Source organism: Lacerta agilis, chromosome 11 (genome assembly GCF_009819535.1).
Source record: "Lacerta agilis isolate rLacAgi1 chromosome 11, rLacAgi1.pri, whole genome shotgun sequence".
NCBI classification, from domain to species: Eukaryota; Metazoa; Chordata; class Lepidosauria; order Squamata; family Lacertidae; genus Lacerta; species Lacerta agilis.
Window position 1 is genome coordinate 51,118,268 of NC_046322.1, and position 14,943 is coordinate 51,133,210.

Consider the following 14,943-nt stretch of genomic DNA (forward strand, 5'->3'; position numbering starts at 1 on the left):
CCCAGTGCTCAGGAGCCTCAGGTAGATAGTTCAGCTCTTATTAAGGCATAGAGAAAAGAAATCGATTTTCGAAATGTCCAATAGTTGTCCACTGTGATGTGCAGATCAATTTTTGGTAACAGAATTCGAGCTTCATAGTGACATTTCCTCATTTGCTTGTTCTTTTCCTTTTGCCAGGAAAGTCTCTGCCATAGCTGTCAACGTTTTCCTTTTTTTAAAAGGGAAATTCCCTTATTCTGAATAGTATTCCTCGCAAGAAAAGGGAAAAGTTGACAGCTATGGTCTCTGCAGCCTCATGCATCGATAACCAACTTTACCCTCCTCTCAAACAGCACTATTTATTCATCTGCAAAGCACTTTCCAGTACTGTGTTCACGGGTGTGCTGCACATATTCCATCAGTTTAAGTTGACATTCTTCTTTAATTGGGACCTCGCTCGTTTTCCATTTTGGGGATAACAAAACATGGGCCGCCATGGTGGCATACATAAATAACCTTTTATAACACCTGGGAATTTCCACCTGAATTTTCCCCAATAAAAAGGACTCTGGGTTGTTGTTTTTGGGAAAGTGCTTTTAAACAAACCCCCCCAATTTAGTATAAATTATTTCCCAATACTCTTTTACAGGGTGGTTTGAGAAATATGAAAGAACGTATCCTTGATCTCATTGCATCTCCAGCATTTATTTGATTCAGTCTTACATCTTAGCAAGTCTACTCAGAGTTAAATACCACCTGTGAATCATTTTCAAGGAGTTCTCCTTCAAGGAATAACATGCTGTAAACTTCAGGTTGCTCTTCCAAACTCTCCATAAATGTCTCTAATCCCACTTTAGAATACAGGTGAAATTCGAAAAATTAGAATATCGTGGAAAGGTTCATTTCTTTCAGTAATTCAACTGAAAAGGTGAAACTAATATATGAGATAGACTCGTGACATGCAAAGCGAGATATGTCAAGCCTCTATTTGTTATAATTGTGATGATTATGGCGTACAGCTGATGAGAACCCCAAATTAACAATTTCAACTTTGGGGTTTTCATCAGCTGGACGCCATAATCATCACAATTATAACAAACAAAGGCTTGACATATCTCGCTTTGCATGTCATGAGCCTATCTCATATATTAAACTCCAGTAGCTAATGAAAACAATTGCTTACATAAATGGACTTTTCCACGATATTCCAATTTTTCGAGTTTCACCTGTAATAGAATTGTAGAGCTGGAAGGGACCAGGAGGATCACCCAGTTCAATGCCCTGCAGTGAAGAAATCTTTTGCCTAACGTGGGACTTGAACCTATGGCCCTGATATTAAGAGTCTCATGCTTTACTGAGCTATCCCAGACTTTAAAGTCATCTAAACTACTTGCCTTCAACACAGTGAATGCCATAATTTAACAATGTACCACGTAGAATATTTCCTTTTGTCTGCCTTGACTCTCAGACCAGTCATTTTGACTGAATGACCCAGGTTCTAGTATTATGAGAGAGGGAGAAAAACTTCTCTCTATCCATTATCTCAACACCAAGCATCCTTTTCTTAACATCAGTTTTGTCCTTAACCACCATTTCCCCCTAAACTGAAAAGCACCAAACATTCTAGCTTCTCTTTACAAGGGAGGTGACCCGTGACCGAATTTTGCCCAGTGTACCTGGTGATGTGAATTCATAGGCATCTATGTATGATCACGTTCCTATCCTCAGGATGCCTAAACCAACTAAATGACTATTCGAGGGGTGAAATTCATCATCACCCAAACAGTTCAAATGCACATTGTAAAAAATAAAATATTGAAAAATAAAACCGCTTGAAATACTTTCTGTAAACAAGTGTGTATTTTTGATTTGAAGATCATGTTTATATCTTTTGAAGTTGGTGTATATATATATAAATTCTACCTGTGTGTGAAATGGAAGATTCCACTATTTAGAGAGTCTTTGTTGAATGAGTCATCCAGACTGTTTCTTATTGGCTGAGATACTTAGCATCCAAGGGATTGCCTGGCAGAGGCTGCAAGGCCGGGCTTCATTCACAGAAATGCTGCTCTGCTAGCCAGCTCTTTCATTCAGATATACAGAATTCCATTCACATTTCCCAGGTTTTTTTTTTTTTTAATCTACTTCTAATGAAGAGAATCGTTTCTGAATGAAAGAGATTCCGGCTTGTTGCTGAACACAAGACCAGAAATGATCTATACGATGTATATTTGCTGTTGCTAGGGTAGCAGGAGGAAGCTGGGGCGGATTGGGGGGGGTGGGTGGAATGAATGCAGTTTGGATGTTGTAGCAGGTTTGCAGTGTGCTGAAAAGCTACTCTGCAGATCACTAGAAACCTGCTTTTACAATGAATGGGACATTTTCATTCATCGCTACTGGGATCAGAGGTGCTGCCTTCATTTATGTATCAGGAATTCTCATAAAATACTTGCAGTGAAGCATGCTACTGCGTCGATGCATTTTCCGTACTTAAGCCTTTAGGACGAAAAAGGAGTGTGGGCTATCCTCTGGGGAAATTTGTTGATTTGCATGTTGCAGTTTTATTTATTTGCTTTTCAAAAAGTTGCGGTGCCATTCTGAATCTGTTTTCTTGCAGCATAAGTAACTGAAATTCATCCATTGCTTAAACAAACCTCAGTCCTTTAGTGTATGGTTAATATTGGGTTGTCAGACTAATGTTAAATTTTGCATGCCTGCAACAAAATCAGGGGATTTGTTGTGTGTGAGTTGAGGATCTTTTCAAGTAAGTGTATTTTATGACTGCATTTACTTTTGTATTCATGTTCATTTTTGAAAGCGAGGCATCAGCTCATTGCCTTAAGTACTCTGGAATAATCCTCTCGTATTTCTTAGCTTTCGAGATTTAAATTTAGTATCGAGAGGTAAGGTTAAGATCTCCTTTGCATTAAATTGTGAGAGAAAAAGCAAGCCTCTTGCCACTGCCACACTCACCCCACCCCCCCCCCCCCCAAACACACGGATGGGTTCATTTTTTTGCCCAGCCAAAAGTTTTTAGTGTAATGTTGCATTGAAAAACCCTCCCAAAGAGATTTTTCCTCTTGGAAGTGAAAAAACCAAAAGCATAATGGCATCGTGATTTTTAAAGAAAAACTGCAATGTGGCAATTATGATAAAGAGCAGCACAGTTTTAATGCTTACCTGAAAGAAAAAGACTAGATTATTTACCCTATAAATTTCTCAACCCACACAGAATTTGCAATCCTTCTGTGTATTATGGAAGCCTTTCCAGGTACAGTATTTGTATGCTGGTGGGTTTGCCTGAATGTTATTCATGAAATTGCTACTTTATTCCTGCCTAACTAAGGCATGCTGTATAAAGTCATCAGAACAGGACAGAAGGGGGGGAATTAAAATGAAAAGTGGTGGTGGTGGGGAGGTTAGCGCAGTTATACTTAGAACTATTGCAAGCACTCACCTATGGTTGCAAAAAATGGGGTAGGAAGGAAAGATGGGGGGAGAATCTGTTTAAGAGAGGAAAAGGAAATTTGAGAATTGATTGGTGGTAGTGTGCTGTAAGTGGGTGGATTTTTCCCCCTACAGGAAGTGATTTGCAGTGTTCACTGAGCCTTTTGTTGAAAAGGGTCCTTCTCATTTGTGTGAGTCATGCTTTTGCTGTGAGAGACTTGGCAGCTCTGAGCAGGACCGGGATCGTTCTCTTCTTGCACAGAAAACTATCGCTGCACCCAGCTTGGCCATGGAACCTTGAGCAAAAATCCCTTAAAAAAAGATCTTAACATTTATTATTATTATTGTTATTATTATTATCCTGCCCCGTTGCCAGATGTTCACTATCCATCGCTGATATTCTGGATCACCTGCTATGTTAGCACAGGGGTTCCCTGGTTTGTCAGAACATATGCAAGATTCGTGATAGAAGGGAATGCTTCAGCGTACCAAATACAACCGCTTCAGGAATGATTCGGTGACATCGGTTGACGATCTTATCCATAACTTGTCCATGAACAGCAAGGTCTCGTCAATTGGTCCAACGTCAACACCATCGCCGTACCTGGTCTCTCCTGAGGTTCTCCAGAAGGACCAAGATGGACCCACCGCCATTTGCACTCTCATGCACAAAGTGTCCCACCTGAAACTCTCCCATTCAGGCAGCCTTTCGGGTATCAAGAACCTCTCGTCTGCAGTGAAGGAGCTTGCTGTCTCCAAGTTGCAGGGGAGCTCGGCAGCAGAGGCTTCAGACAACACATGTAACCTTGCCTCTGCCACTCCGTCTTCTCAGCAGGACAAGAGCAAGATGAACACAGGGAAAAAGACATGGTCAGAGGAGATGCACCTGGGAGGCGAAGACTGGAATCAAGGGAGCAATGTTGCCGGCAAAGTCTCCCAAGGGTGGCTGCATTCGAACGAGAAGATCCTGGGACCTGGAGTGACGTACATTGTGAAGGTTGGTCTGTTTCCTTTTCCATTCTATTGTTTTAATCAATTGGAGAGTGGTGGTGGTGGGGAATCTTTTCCTTATTTCAGCAGCCAGGTAGGCAGGCTGGGAGGTTTTCTCTTGGCACATTTCATTTCTGGAAGCACTGCAAAGATTGTTAAGAGCAGAAAGACGTTGTCAGAAATCCACCGTTAATTTGTTTTAATTAAGGAAGCGTGCATGCTGAGTCGTTGGCAGTTAACGTGATTTAAAACAGTGGGAAAGGAATATTTTTAAAGCAAAAGTCTTCGGTTTCCCTCTCCCCCAGAATAGGGCAAATTTATTGTGCATAATGATTTCTCATATGTCGGGTGCAACCTTTATTAGAAAAAGCAAGAGTTTATGCATATTGAACCTGTGCTTATCCTTTGCCGTATTTCAAGCATGAAATATCTTCTCTCTCTCTGTGTGTGTGTGTGTTTCATTTGCAAGTGTATGTGTATGTGTGTGGTTTGGGGTTTTTTGGTGGAGAAAAAGCCACCGCTTGCAGTATTTGTCATATTTTGCAAACCTGAATATTCTTTTTTTTCCCAATTGGTGCAGATCAAATGCAGTCTTGTTTTACATAACAGCCTTTCAGTCACTTTTAACATTATTTCTTTTCAGTACACTGATAGTTTAGGTACAGAGCAAAAACCCCAGGGTATTTTTAGGCCAATATGGCTGAGGCATATTTCAGTGTGTTAAAAGTGTACTCTAACCAGGTAGAATGTAAGGCATTATGGTGAGACTGATGGCTTACTTTGTAGCAACTAGAGATTTCAATTTGTGTTCCTTTACCTGCTTGAAAAACCACTCTGTCAAACAAGAAATTCTTTGCTGTGTAACTGTACTGATTTTCAGCAACAATAATTTGTTGTATCCTAAAGGACTAAGCAAAAATTTTATATATATTGGAGAGAGAGAGAGAGAGAGAGAGAGAGAGAGAGAGATAGCTCTGTTGATTTCAAACGGAAAAGCTACACTATTCCAAGTAGTGCTATAATGCACAAACCTTTAACCTTAGTCCCACTGGTTGTAATTTTTTTATTAAATATCTTGTTAAATATCTATCTTGACTGCGCACTTTTGGCAGACATGAGAGGTATGGGGATTGTTTGACGAGGGTAATTACAACAAGTGGGTTCATTAAGAAGCATCTCTAAAAAGGGCGATGTTCCCCCCCCTCCCATATTAAAATGACCACAGCACATGAAGTGAAATAAGATCTTCATCGCTACCTTTCAGAACACATTGTGTGCTATTTGACAAATGAGGAAGGCATGTAAGTTGACACTGTACCTCAGACTAGCTGTTCTCTGTCATATCTTGTAAGTATTTTGTGGCCCACAAAATTCACCTGGTTCCGGAAACCTGTGCAATATTTGTGCTTTATGGTTGGCAAGATACGGTTGCTAGTGGTGGTAGTCAGTGCGGTGGTAGTCTTTTTCTAGAAAAAGAGGTGCCGGAGCTCACCGTGAACTTCTCCCTTGGTTCTCTTAGAATGGCAATGGCGTCCACCTGAGAGGTGCCGGAACTCAGCTCCTGTGAGCTCTGGCTGAAAGAAAACACCTGGTAATAGTACTTTAGAGAGGATGGCTCCCACCCAGCTGTGGTTAGTGTCGGTTCTAAGCATTGCATGTTGACTTATAGCACCTCGAAAAGGATGATGGACACCAGGCCACTGTCGGTAGACAGACGATGTGAATACAAGTGATTATTACACGATCACTTGAGAACTAAGAAGAAAGCAAGAAATATAAAAACATCACAACATTGATTCCAGTGATACATAAACTGTCCAATGTAAGTCATGTCATGGTGACATATATATTTAAAAAACCGGCCAAGAGGCATAACGCCAAGTGGAGGGACGAAATCTTTGTATTGCTCATTTACTGATTATAAAGCACCTAACGAAAGCTGTTCTTCTTAGGTTATACCTTCTCTTAATTATCCCCGACTCTTCATCTATAAGTGCAGCATTCACAAGCATGAGAATAGAAGTTCTCACGTTAAAAACATTTTTTGTATTTTAGGGATGATGTCCAATCCAAATTTCAAAACCAGCACATAGGCAGGGTACACCGAATGGGCAGTTCATTATTAACTATCAACATGGCTATAATTTTACAGGTGACAGAAAAACTACAAGTACTTTTGGTGGCTCCTGTCAGAAAGATAATCCCCCCAAATACATGGCAAACGCTTATCAACAATAGAAATGGAGAATTTAACACGAGGCTCCGTCCTCGTCAAACACGCTTTCATAATTCCTCGTCCGTCTTGTCCGCCATGCTTTATTTATAGACATAATCATAGTAGATTAAAAAGGTGGTCATTCTCTAAAAGTTTTTAGTTGCTTTGGTCATATTACCCTGGCTTTTAAAACATTTTGACAGATAGCTATACTGTTTAGTATTTGATTTTGGATGGTGATGTAGGAGAGCTTTATGTCCCTTGCAAAACAATTTAGAGTGGAAAGCTTAAAAAATACAGATGTTATTCCCCCACCCACCCATTTTCAAGGATAGACATATTCATACCAGTGTGATAACAAGGTAGTGTAATAATGTGTTGTTGGCTGAAACAGCATTGCTTCTTTGGCATTAACTGTTAGGGGTCATGGGTAGCTTGACTTCAGTTGGTCTGCGAAGTAAAATCCACCAATGAAATAGAAAACCCTAAGAAATGGTGATGACAAGAGTATTGTTGCTGAATATTGTGTGTATGATTCTTTGAGGGGTGGAGACTGGAGGCTGGGGTTTAAAGGGTGGCAAATGGGAGGAATTAGGTCTTGGAACAATCTCAGTAGTTGACATTTACGTTCTGTGAAAGAATGTTATTTGGTTAAGGGAAAGTGTGATGTGTAGATGTTCCAGGTATAGAACAAATAAAGATGGGGAAGCTGAACTTCATGACCCTTCTAGTTCTCCTTCAAGCTTTTGATTCTGTGAAACGATAAGAGCTTTTACACTGTTGGCTTCCTAATTTCTCGGGAAAATCTTCCTTCGTTTCCAGTATCTACTGATTCATTCCCAGTGTCTGCTAACAGTGTCAAAGTCAGTGCTAACAATACACAGCAAAGTGGACCCTTTTTTTTGATAAATGTGTAGTTCGATACACTAGTTCCCAACAATTCAGTGGTAAGAGGAACCAAAGCAATTCTAGAATTTTCTGACCAGACACTCAAAATTCATCGTGCAATGCAAGATGCTAGTTCATATGGTATACGGGGGAAATGGAACAAGAGAAATCCACTCGTGGAATCAACCTTCTAGGCACCTAGTCAATGAAAATGAAAATGCTCATTTGAACATACATCCGCATCCCGGTGCTCGTGCAGACCAGATTATACAGGTTGGACGTGCTTTATGATGAAAATGGGGGTGTGCCACCAGTTGTTATGTGTGAGGTTCCCTGTGACTGGACCTGAGCTGCAGTTAAGACTTTTCTAATCACACACATTGTATGAGACAAATCTTTCTTTCAAATGAAGAATGGATGAAAATTAGCTTGGCATCTTATCCATTTATCAAATGTGTGTGTGTACACACACACACACACACAGCTTTTTTCTGGGGTACGCAGGGGTACGCATACCCCTAAACATTTTGTAAATCTTTGTACTTTTGTCCATTTACTGTATTTATTTTTCCTGATTTGAACTATCAAATGTTGATTTTTTTTGAGTCAAAATGAGAGTACCCCAAACATTCTTTTTAGAAAAAAGTACTCTCTCTCTCTCTCTCTCTCTCTCTCTCTCTCTCTTTGTGTGTGTGTGTGTGTGTGTAAAACTTCCTGCTTTAGTTCTTTCTCTTAGTGCAAATGTGATAAGCTAGAGATATTTTAAAACAAGTTACCTGCAGACCACTACACAGTTAAGTGTACATACATCTTGCTGATTTCGGTGGTCCTGGTGTGTCTGTAAGATGCTTGTGCTTTAATTAAAGAAAAAGGGGGATTAAAGAAAGCCCGAAATCCATCAGTCAACAGACAAAATAAATAATCACATAACTACACAGGCTTGCAGCCTGAAACTGGAATATATAATTATTAAAAACCAAGGTTTTTAAAAGCCTGACACATTTTTGAGACATTATACCACTTCTGAGGCACGGTATCATGTTGAAGGCAAATTCAAAGGAGAGAGATGCATATTAGCATACATTATGAACCATACTGGAGAAGAAATAGAAAAATTACAATACCTGGTTTGCAATGATAATTGTTAGATATTAGCATCCAGGCCGAGTTCGAACTGAAGCAGAGTATCTCTCATTATCACTATCTCTGATTATGACACATTTAAGTGGCATGAATATGTTAATCAGATGCTAAACATGTATGTTAACCGTACTGAGCATCACTAGAAATGTTCTCTGTGAGTAACGTTACGCACATTAGCAATGACAGAACCGTTGCACAAAACAGAGGCCTAATAATTATCCATTTAAATGGACACATTGTAGGTTGCAGGCAAAAGAGCATTTAGGAGAAATTCACACTAAAATACTGATGAATTTTCATGAAGACTTTTTAAAAAAGAAAAAGAAAGAATCACAAACTGTTATGGAAATGTGAAGATCTGAAGTTAAGGTTGGAAAAATGAGAAACTGAGAGGAACCAAAAGTAACAGATTTTCCCATCACTACCAGTGACTATTCATAAATTTTCTTTGACTTGCATCTTCTCACAGTTGGTTGGGGAGGATAGTCTCAGCTCACCATAAAAGTTGTTGGACGTGAACGTAGACTTAATTCTCTGTATTAATCCTCTGTATTGTGAGATGTAGGTATTGTTGAACCACCCATGGCCACTGTGCTATAAAATTCAATATATATGTAAGTGGACAATTTCCAAGGAATTTGCATTTGACTTCAAAAGTGTCAGCTTACTCACAATGAAGGAATTGGTAAAAAGGAAGCTGAAAAGAATGGCCAGAGGGCCACAACTCTCCATGAAGTCCTCTTCTTCTTTGGCGATCACTCGTGGCCGAGTAAGATTGTCTTCCAAGAACACGGTCTTAACAATGAGTCCGTAAGTGACTGTGGAGGCCAATTCTGGATCCACACGCCCTTCCACAGTGGGGACAAAGGTTTCCGGGTGGGAGCTGATCACGGTGAGGGTTCGCCAAGCATGCCTTCCTCTTAGCACGCTTCTCCCCTGCGTCCTGAGTTTGAGTGTCTTCAAAGCCCATGACACCTTTGGTAAAGGCTGTTCTCCAACTGGAGCGTTTGCAGACCAGAGTTTCCCAGTTGTCAGTGTTTATACTACTTTTTTAAAGATTTACCTTGAGAGAGTCTTTAAACCTCTTTAAACCAATACTCTCCGTAAAGTATTGTGGATGGGGTTATTCAAAATCATAATAATAAAAGCTCAGGTAGAATGTGTACCTGTGCAGATTAGGAAATGTGCTCTCCAGGAGGGATGATTGAATCAGTCTGTTTCAGTTTCTTAGATCTCAAATTCACTTCTCCACATTTCCCTATCAGTTTGCCAAATATACAAACACACACACACATAAAAATTCATCGGGATTTTAGTGCAATTTTTGCCTAATGTACACATTTTTGCAAAGTAAATTTCCCTTCTTCGTAATGCATTTTTGTATGCTGTTTTCAGGACTATGTGCATTTTTATGCACACCTTACATTAGTATATGCACTTTTATATACATTACTTGACTGGAGAAGTACACTGCAACATGCAAGGAAGTATGACTTTCAAGAGAATGCTGTGTTTCAATTTATGTCTTGTTTCAGAAAACAGGAATTAGGTTGATTCATTTTTAGGTGTGAACTGAATTGAATTTCTCCGCAACCCTGCTCTGCAGTCCAAGAGGACACCAGCAGAGTCAAGGAAGCTACTATAGGAATGAAGACTTCCTTCAGAAAATCAATGTCTTGCCCAAATCATAGAATTGTAGAGTTGGAAGGAACCCCAAGGGCCATCTAGTCCAACTCCCTGCAACGCAGGAATCTCAACTAGATCACAAACACAAACTTTGGGGAAATTGGCCCAAGCAGACAATAAGGGATGGGGGAGATAATTTGAGGAACATATTGGTTAAAACACGAAGACCAACATTTTAAAAAATAAACAAATTTTTAAATACATGAGGGATGGATCTACACACAGGGAACCCCCCCCCCCCTATAAATAAGTTGGAAATTAAATCACGATAACGAAAGAAAAAAACAATATGGGAAATTGCTTAGATTTTTTTTTTTGCTTTTCAGTGCCATCTGGTGTTGTACATTTATAACGCATTCAAAACACTGTTTCTTGACTAATATAACTTGAGTAGGAAAGTGTCTAGGTAGGCAGCGGAACCATTGGACAACAAGTGAGTTAAAGCTGCGATAAAGGAGAATAAGAAGATGGCAGAGAATCTGAATGTATTCTTTGTGTCTGTCTTTGCTGCAGAAGAAGACAGGGCAGATAACTGATATTTTCAGGAAGAGGCTTGAAGAACGGAGACAAGTACAGTGGTACCTCGGGTTAAGAAGTTCATTCGTTCTGGAGGTCCATTCTTAACCTGAAACTGTTCTTAACCTGAGGTACCACTTTAGCTAATGGGGCCTCCCGCTGCCGCCGTGCAATTTCTGTTCTCATCCTGAAGCAAAGTTCTTAACCCAAGGTACTACTTCCGGGTTAGCGGAGTCTGTAACCAGAAGCGTCTGTAACCCGAAGTACCACAGTACTGGTTGTCAGGGAACTGCTACCTGGCCCGCTGAGGGGTATAGAGGCTCCGTTAGCTTACAGAGAGCCCCTATGCCTTTTGAGTACCAGCCCCTCTTCCAGCACGAAAAGTAGCCACACCCACGGACGTAGCCAGGGGGGGCGGGGGGCCGCCCCGGGTTCCATAATGGAGGGGGTGACAAATGATCAAGCAACAGTTTTTTCTTTTGATTTATTTTTTATTTTTATTTTTTTTGAAAATGCCTGCTCCAAATGTCTTATCTTACTATACTAGGAATTATATAGCTATATATGAAATTCCATGCATATCGGTTAATATCCTGACCCTCCTCCACCAAAATAGCTGTTCACCTGGCTGTTTTCCTATGTCATGAAGGCTGAAATTTCAGTCCAGTGGAGCACTTACTGTTCCCAACCCTAACCCTGTGGAAAGCCATCTAATTAGACTTTAATTTGATTTTGAGATGTTTTTAGGAGGTAATTTAATTATTGTTTGATTTTATACCAATGTTATGTATCTGATGTTAGCCACCCTGAGCCCGACTTCGGCCGGGGAGGGCGGGATATAAATAAAAGGTTTTTTTTTATTACTTGTTATTATTCCTTTGTAAGAAAATATGAAATACAGTGGTGCCTCGCAAGACGAAATTAATTCGTTCTGCGAGTACTGTCATATAGCGAAAATTTCGTCTTGCGAAGCACCAACAGGGGAAGAGCAGTTTGCCGGGGGGGGGGGATTGGAAATTTTTTCGTCTTGCAAGGCAAGCCCATTCAAAAATCCGTCTTGCGAGACAGTCTTCCGCTAGCGAATGCCTTTCGTCTAGCGAGTTTTTTCGTCTAGCGAGGCATTCGTCTAGCGGGGCACCACTGTAACGTAAAACTATTTTTGCGGGGGGGGGGAATCAATGGGGGGGGTTGACAAGAAATTTTCCACACCGGGTACCACCTGACCTTTCCATGCCTTGGGGGGGTGTGACAATTTTTTTTTTTGCCCCCGGGTACCAATTTACCTTGCTACACCCCTGGCCACACCTCCAGTGGGGAGGAAGGGGAAGGGGCCAGCCAGGAGAGGAGAGGGCTCGGCAATGCTGCAAAGAGCCCCAGCACCTCACCTAGTCCAGCTGGTCAGGAGGGAAGCATGCCACTTCCGGTGCCCCAATTGCGCAGAGGGATGAAACGTAAGGAGGGTAGGAGGAGATTTGGGGTGCCGAAGCTCTTATGCTGGGGAAGGAGCCGGCAGGGGCCACTCCCGGATTCTGTCAGCGACTGAAACAGAATGCTTTCTGTAGCTCTGCACTGTAAATAGTTTGCACCAATAAAACTGCCAATAGACTGTTTGGGTTCCTGCTTCGTTCCTCGTGAGCATCACCATGCGAACCTCACACTGGTAGTAAGAGATAAAGGAATATGCCTTATTGACAAACTTAAACTTAACAAATCACTGGATCCATAGAGATCTTGCTCATCTTCTAACAACAACAAAAAGGTAGCTTGTCTCTGAGATTGATCTCTGTGCCCCAGGACAGGAAACTGATAAATGTAGTTCCACTTTTTAAAAGGCGAGGTGGCCAGGTTTCCAGAAGACTCATGATGCCAAACTATTCAAGGTGGTTAAAAACAAAACAAAAGGGATCTCCCCAAACTCAGTGAATGGGCATTAAAGTAGCAAAAAGCAGCGATAGCATGTGTAATGTATTAGGCCAAAAGCTCCAAATTTCCTATATATGCTGTTGGGACCTGAGCCTGTGTTGAATTACAAGGAAAGGGATTTCAGGGTTGTAGAGAGTAGCTCAAAGAAGATATAAACCCAGTGAATTGTTGATGTAAGAAGGGCAAATGCAATGTTAGAGAATATTAGGAAAGGGATCAAAAATAAAACGACCAATATTATGATGCCATTACGGTGCAATTACACTTGGAGTACTGTGTCCAGTCTTCTTTACTGGATATCAAAAAGAGATGAACAAGAACAGTATAAGGCAGTTAAAAAGATCAATGGGCTGGCACAATAACCTTACGGTATTTCTGTGCAATGCCCTCCCCAGGAAGTCTCACCTGGCTCCTTCATTACATATCTTTAGGTGCCAGGTGAAAAAGTGTCTCTACAACCAGGTGTTCGGTTGGTTAACATTCTATAGCTTTTTTAATGTGTTTGTGGGTGGGTGGGTGGGTGGTTTACTGGTTTGTTTTTGTTTCGTTGCATGTTTTGTATTCTCGTTTTGTATTTTTCTGTTGCGAGCCACGCTGTGATCTTTGGATGAAGGACAGTAGAAATTTAACATATGTTTAAAATGATGATGATGATCAGTGGCGTAGCTAGCCTCAGTGCTGCTGGGGGCGGCGGCAGCGCAGAGGCACCCCCCTGGGGGAGGGGCACGACGCGTGCGTCCTGACGTCATCATGACGTCACGATGCACGTGTATGCAGAAAGGGGGAATTTCCCCCTTTCCGAGGCTTTTTTCGGCGGGGGGTGGTGGCCAGCTAGGAGGGGGTGGCAAGCGTGACACCCCCTCCTCGCTGGTCGGCCCCCCCGCCGGAAAAAAGCGGCGGAAAGGGCAAAAAGAAGCAGAGCAAGCGCTTGAATGCGCCTGTTCTGCTTCCTTTTCCTGCCCCCCAGCGTTTTTTTTCGGCGGGGGGTGGTGGCTAGCGAGGAAGGGGTGACAGGTTTGACACCCCCCCTCGCTGGTCGGCCCCCCCCGCCAAAAAAAGTGGAGGAAAGGGCAAAAAGAAGCAGAGCAAGCGCTTCAATGCGCCTGTTCTGCTTCCTTTCGGCGGGGCGGGGTGAGAGGGGCCGGCCAAAGTGTCACCCCACCTCCCCTTGACCTAGGGGTGGCCCGCCCCCCCCGCCCCCACCCTGCGACGCCCCTGATGATGATGATGTTTGGGGCTATGTAGTTCAGAAAAAGGTTGAGCAAGGGGGAACCATGATAGAGGTCTATACATGCAACTATGCACAGTGTGGAGAAAATGGACAGAGAAGCTGTTTTCTTTCTCTCTCATCGCCATCACCATCATAATAGAAATTGGGGTCACCCAATGAAGTTGAACAGTGGAAGATGTAGAACAGAGAAATGGAAGCACTTTACAGAGAGCAGAGTTAATATGGAATACATTTCCATGTGCTCTTGGACAGCAACTGGCTCTGCTTTAAAATAGGGATTCGACAGATTCATGTAGAAAAAGGCTATGAATGGTGACGGTAACAATATAGAACATCTCCAACACCAGAGGCACTGTGCTTTTAAATTATAATCACCAATGGTAAAGGTGAAGGTGAAGCACCCCTGGGCGGTTAAGTCCAGTCAAAGGCGACTATGGGGTTGCCCCCTTGCTGTTTAAGATCTGAAACTTTTCATACAGCTGTGAATTTGTTATATCTCTTTGGTCTTTTGCCGCTGGTTTCTATCCCGTGGGTTTCGTGGAGGGTTTAATAGGAAATAAGGCTAATTTGCATAGGAGATTGCTCAGTTTGCATCAGAATCAGCAGAGAACACTAGAAAGTGATCTAATTTGGTGTATGTATTTTACTTGTAAAAAGGTAAAGGGACCCCTGACCATTAGGTCCAGTCGTATCCGACTCTGGGGTTGCGGCGTTAATGGCCGAGGGGTCATGTGGCCAGCATGAGAAACCCGCTTCTGGTGAACCAGAGTAGCGCACGGAAACGCCATTTACCTTCCCGCTGGAGTGGTACCTATTTATCTACTTGTACTTTGACATGCTAGGTGGGCAGGAGCTGGGACCAAGCAATGGGAGCTCACCCCGTTGTGGGGATTTGAACCGCCAACCTTCTGATCAGCAAGCCCTA

At 42.0% G+C, this 14,943-nt stretch overlaps 1 protein-coding gene across 1 annotated transcript in view; it reads left to right on the forward strand.

The window, feature by feature from the left end:
* The first annotated feature begins 3,788 nt into the window (after positions 1 to 3,788).
* Positions 3,789 to 14,943, forward strand: part of SHC3 (SHC adaptor protein 3) — a 52,875-nt gene continuing 41,720 nt past the window's right edge. The window contains exon 1 of the mRNA XM_033164453.1: positions 3,789 to 4,423. Coding sequence (XP_033020344.1) covers positions 3,902 to 4,423 — 522 coding nt within the window. The 5' untranslated portion in view covers positions 3,789 to 3,901. The remainder of the gene's footprint in view (positions 4,424 to 14,943) is intronic.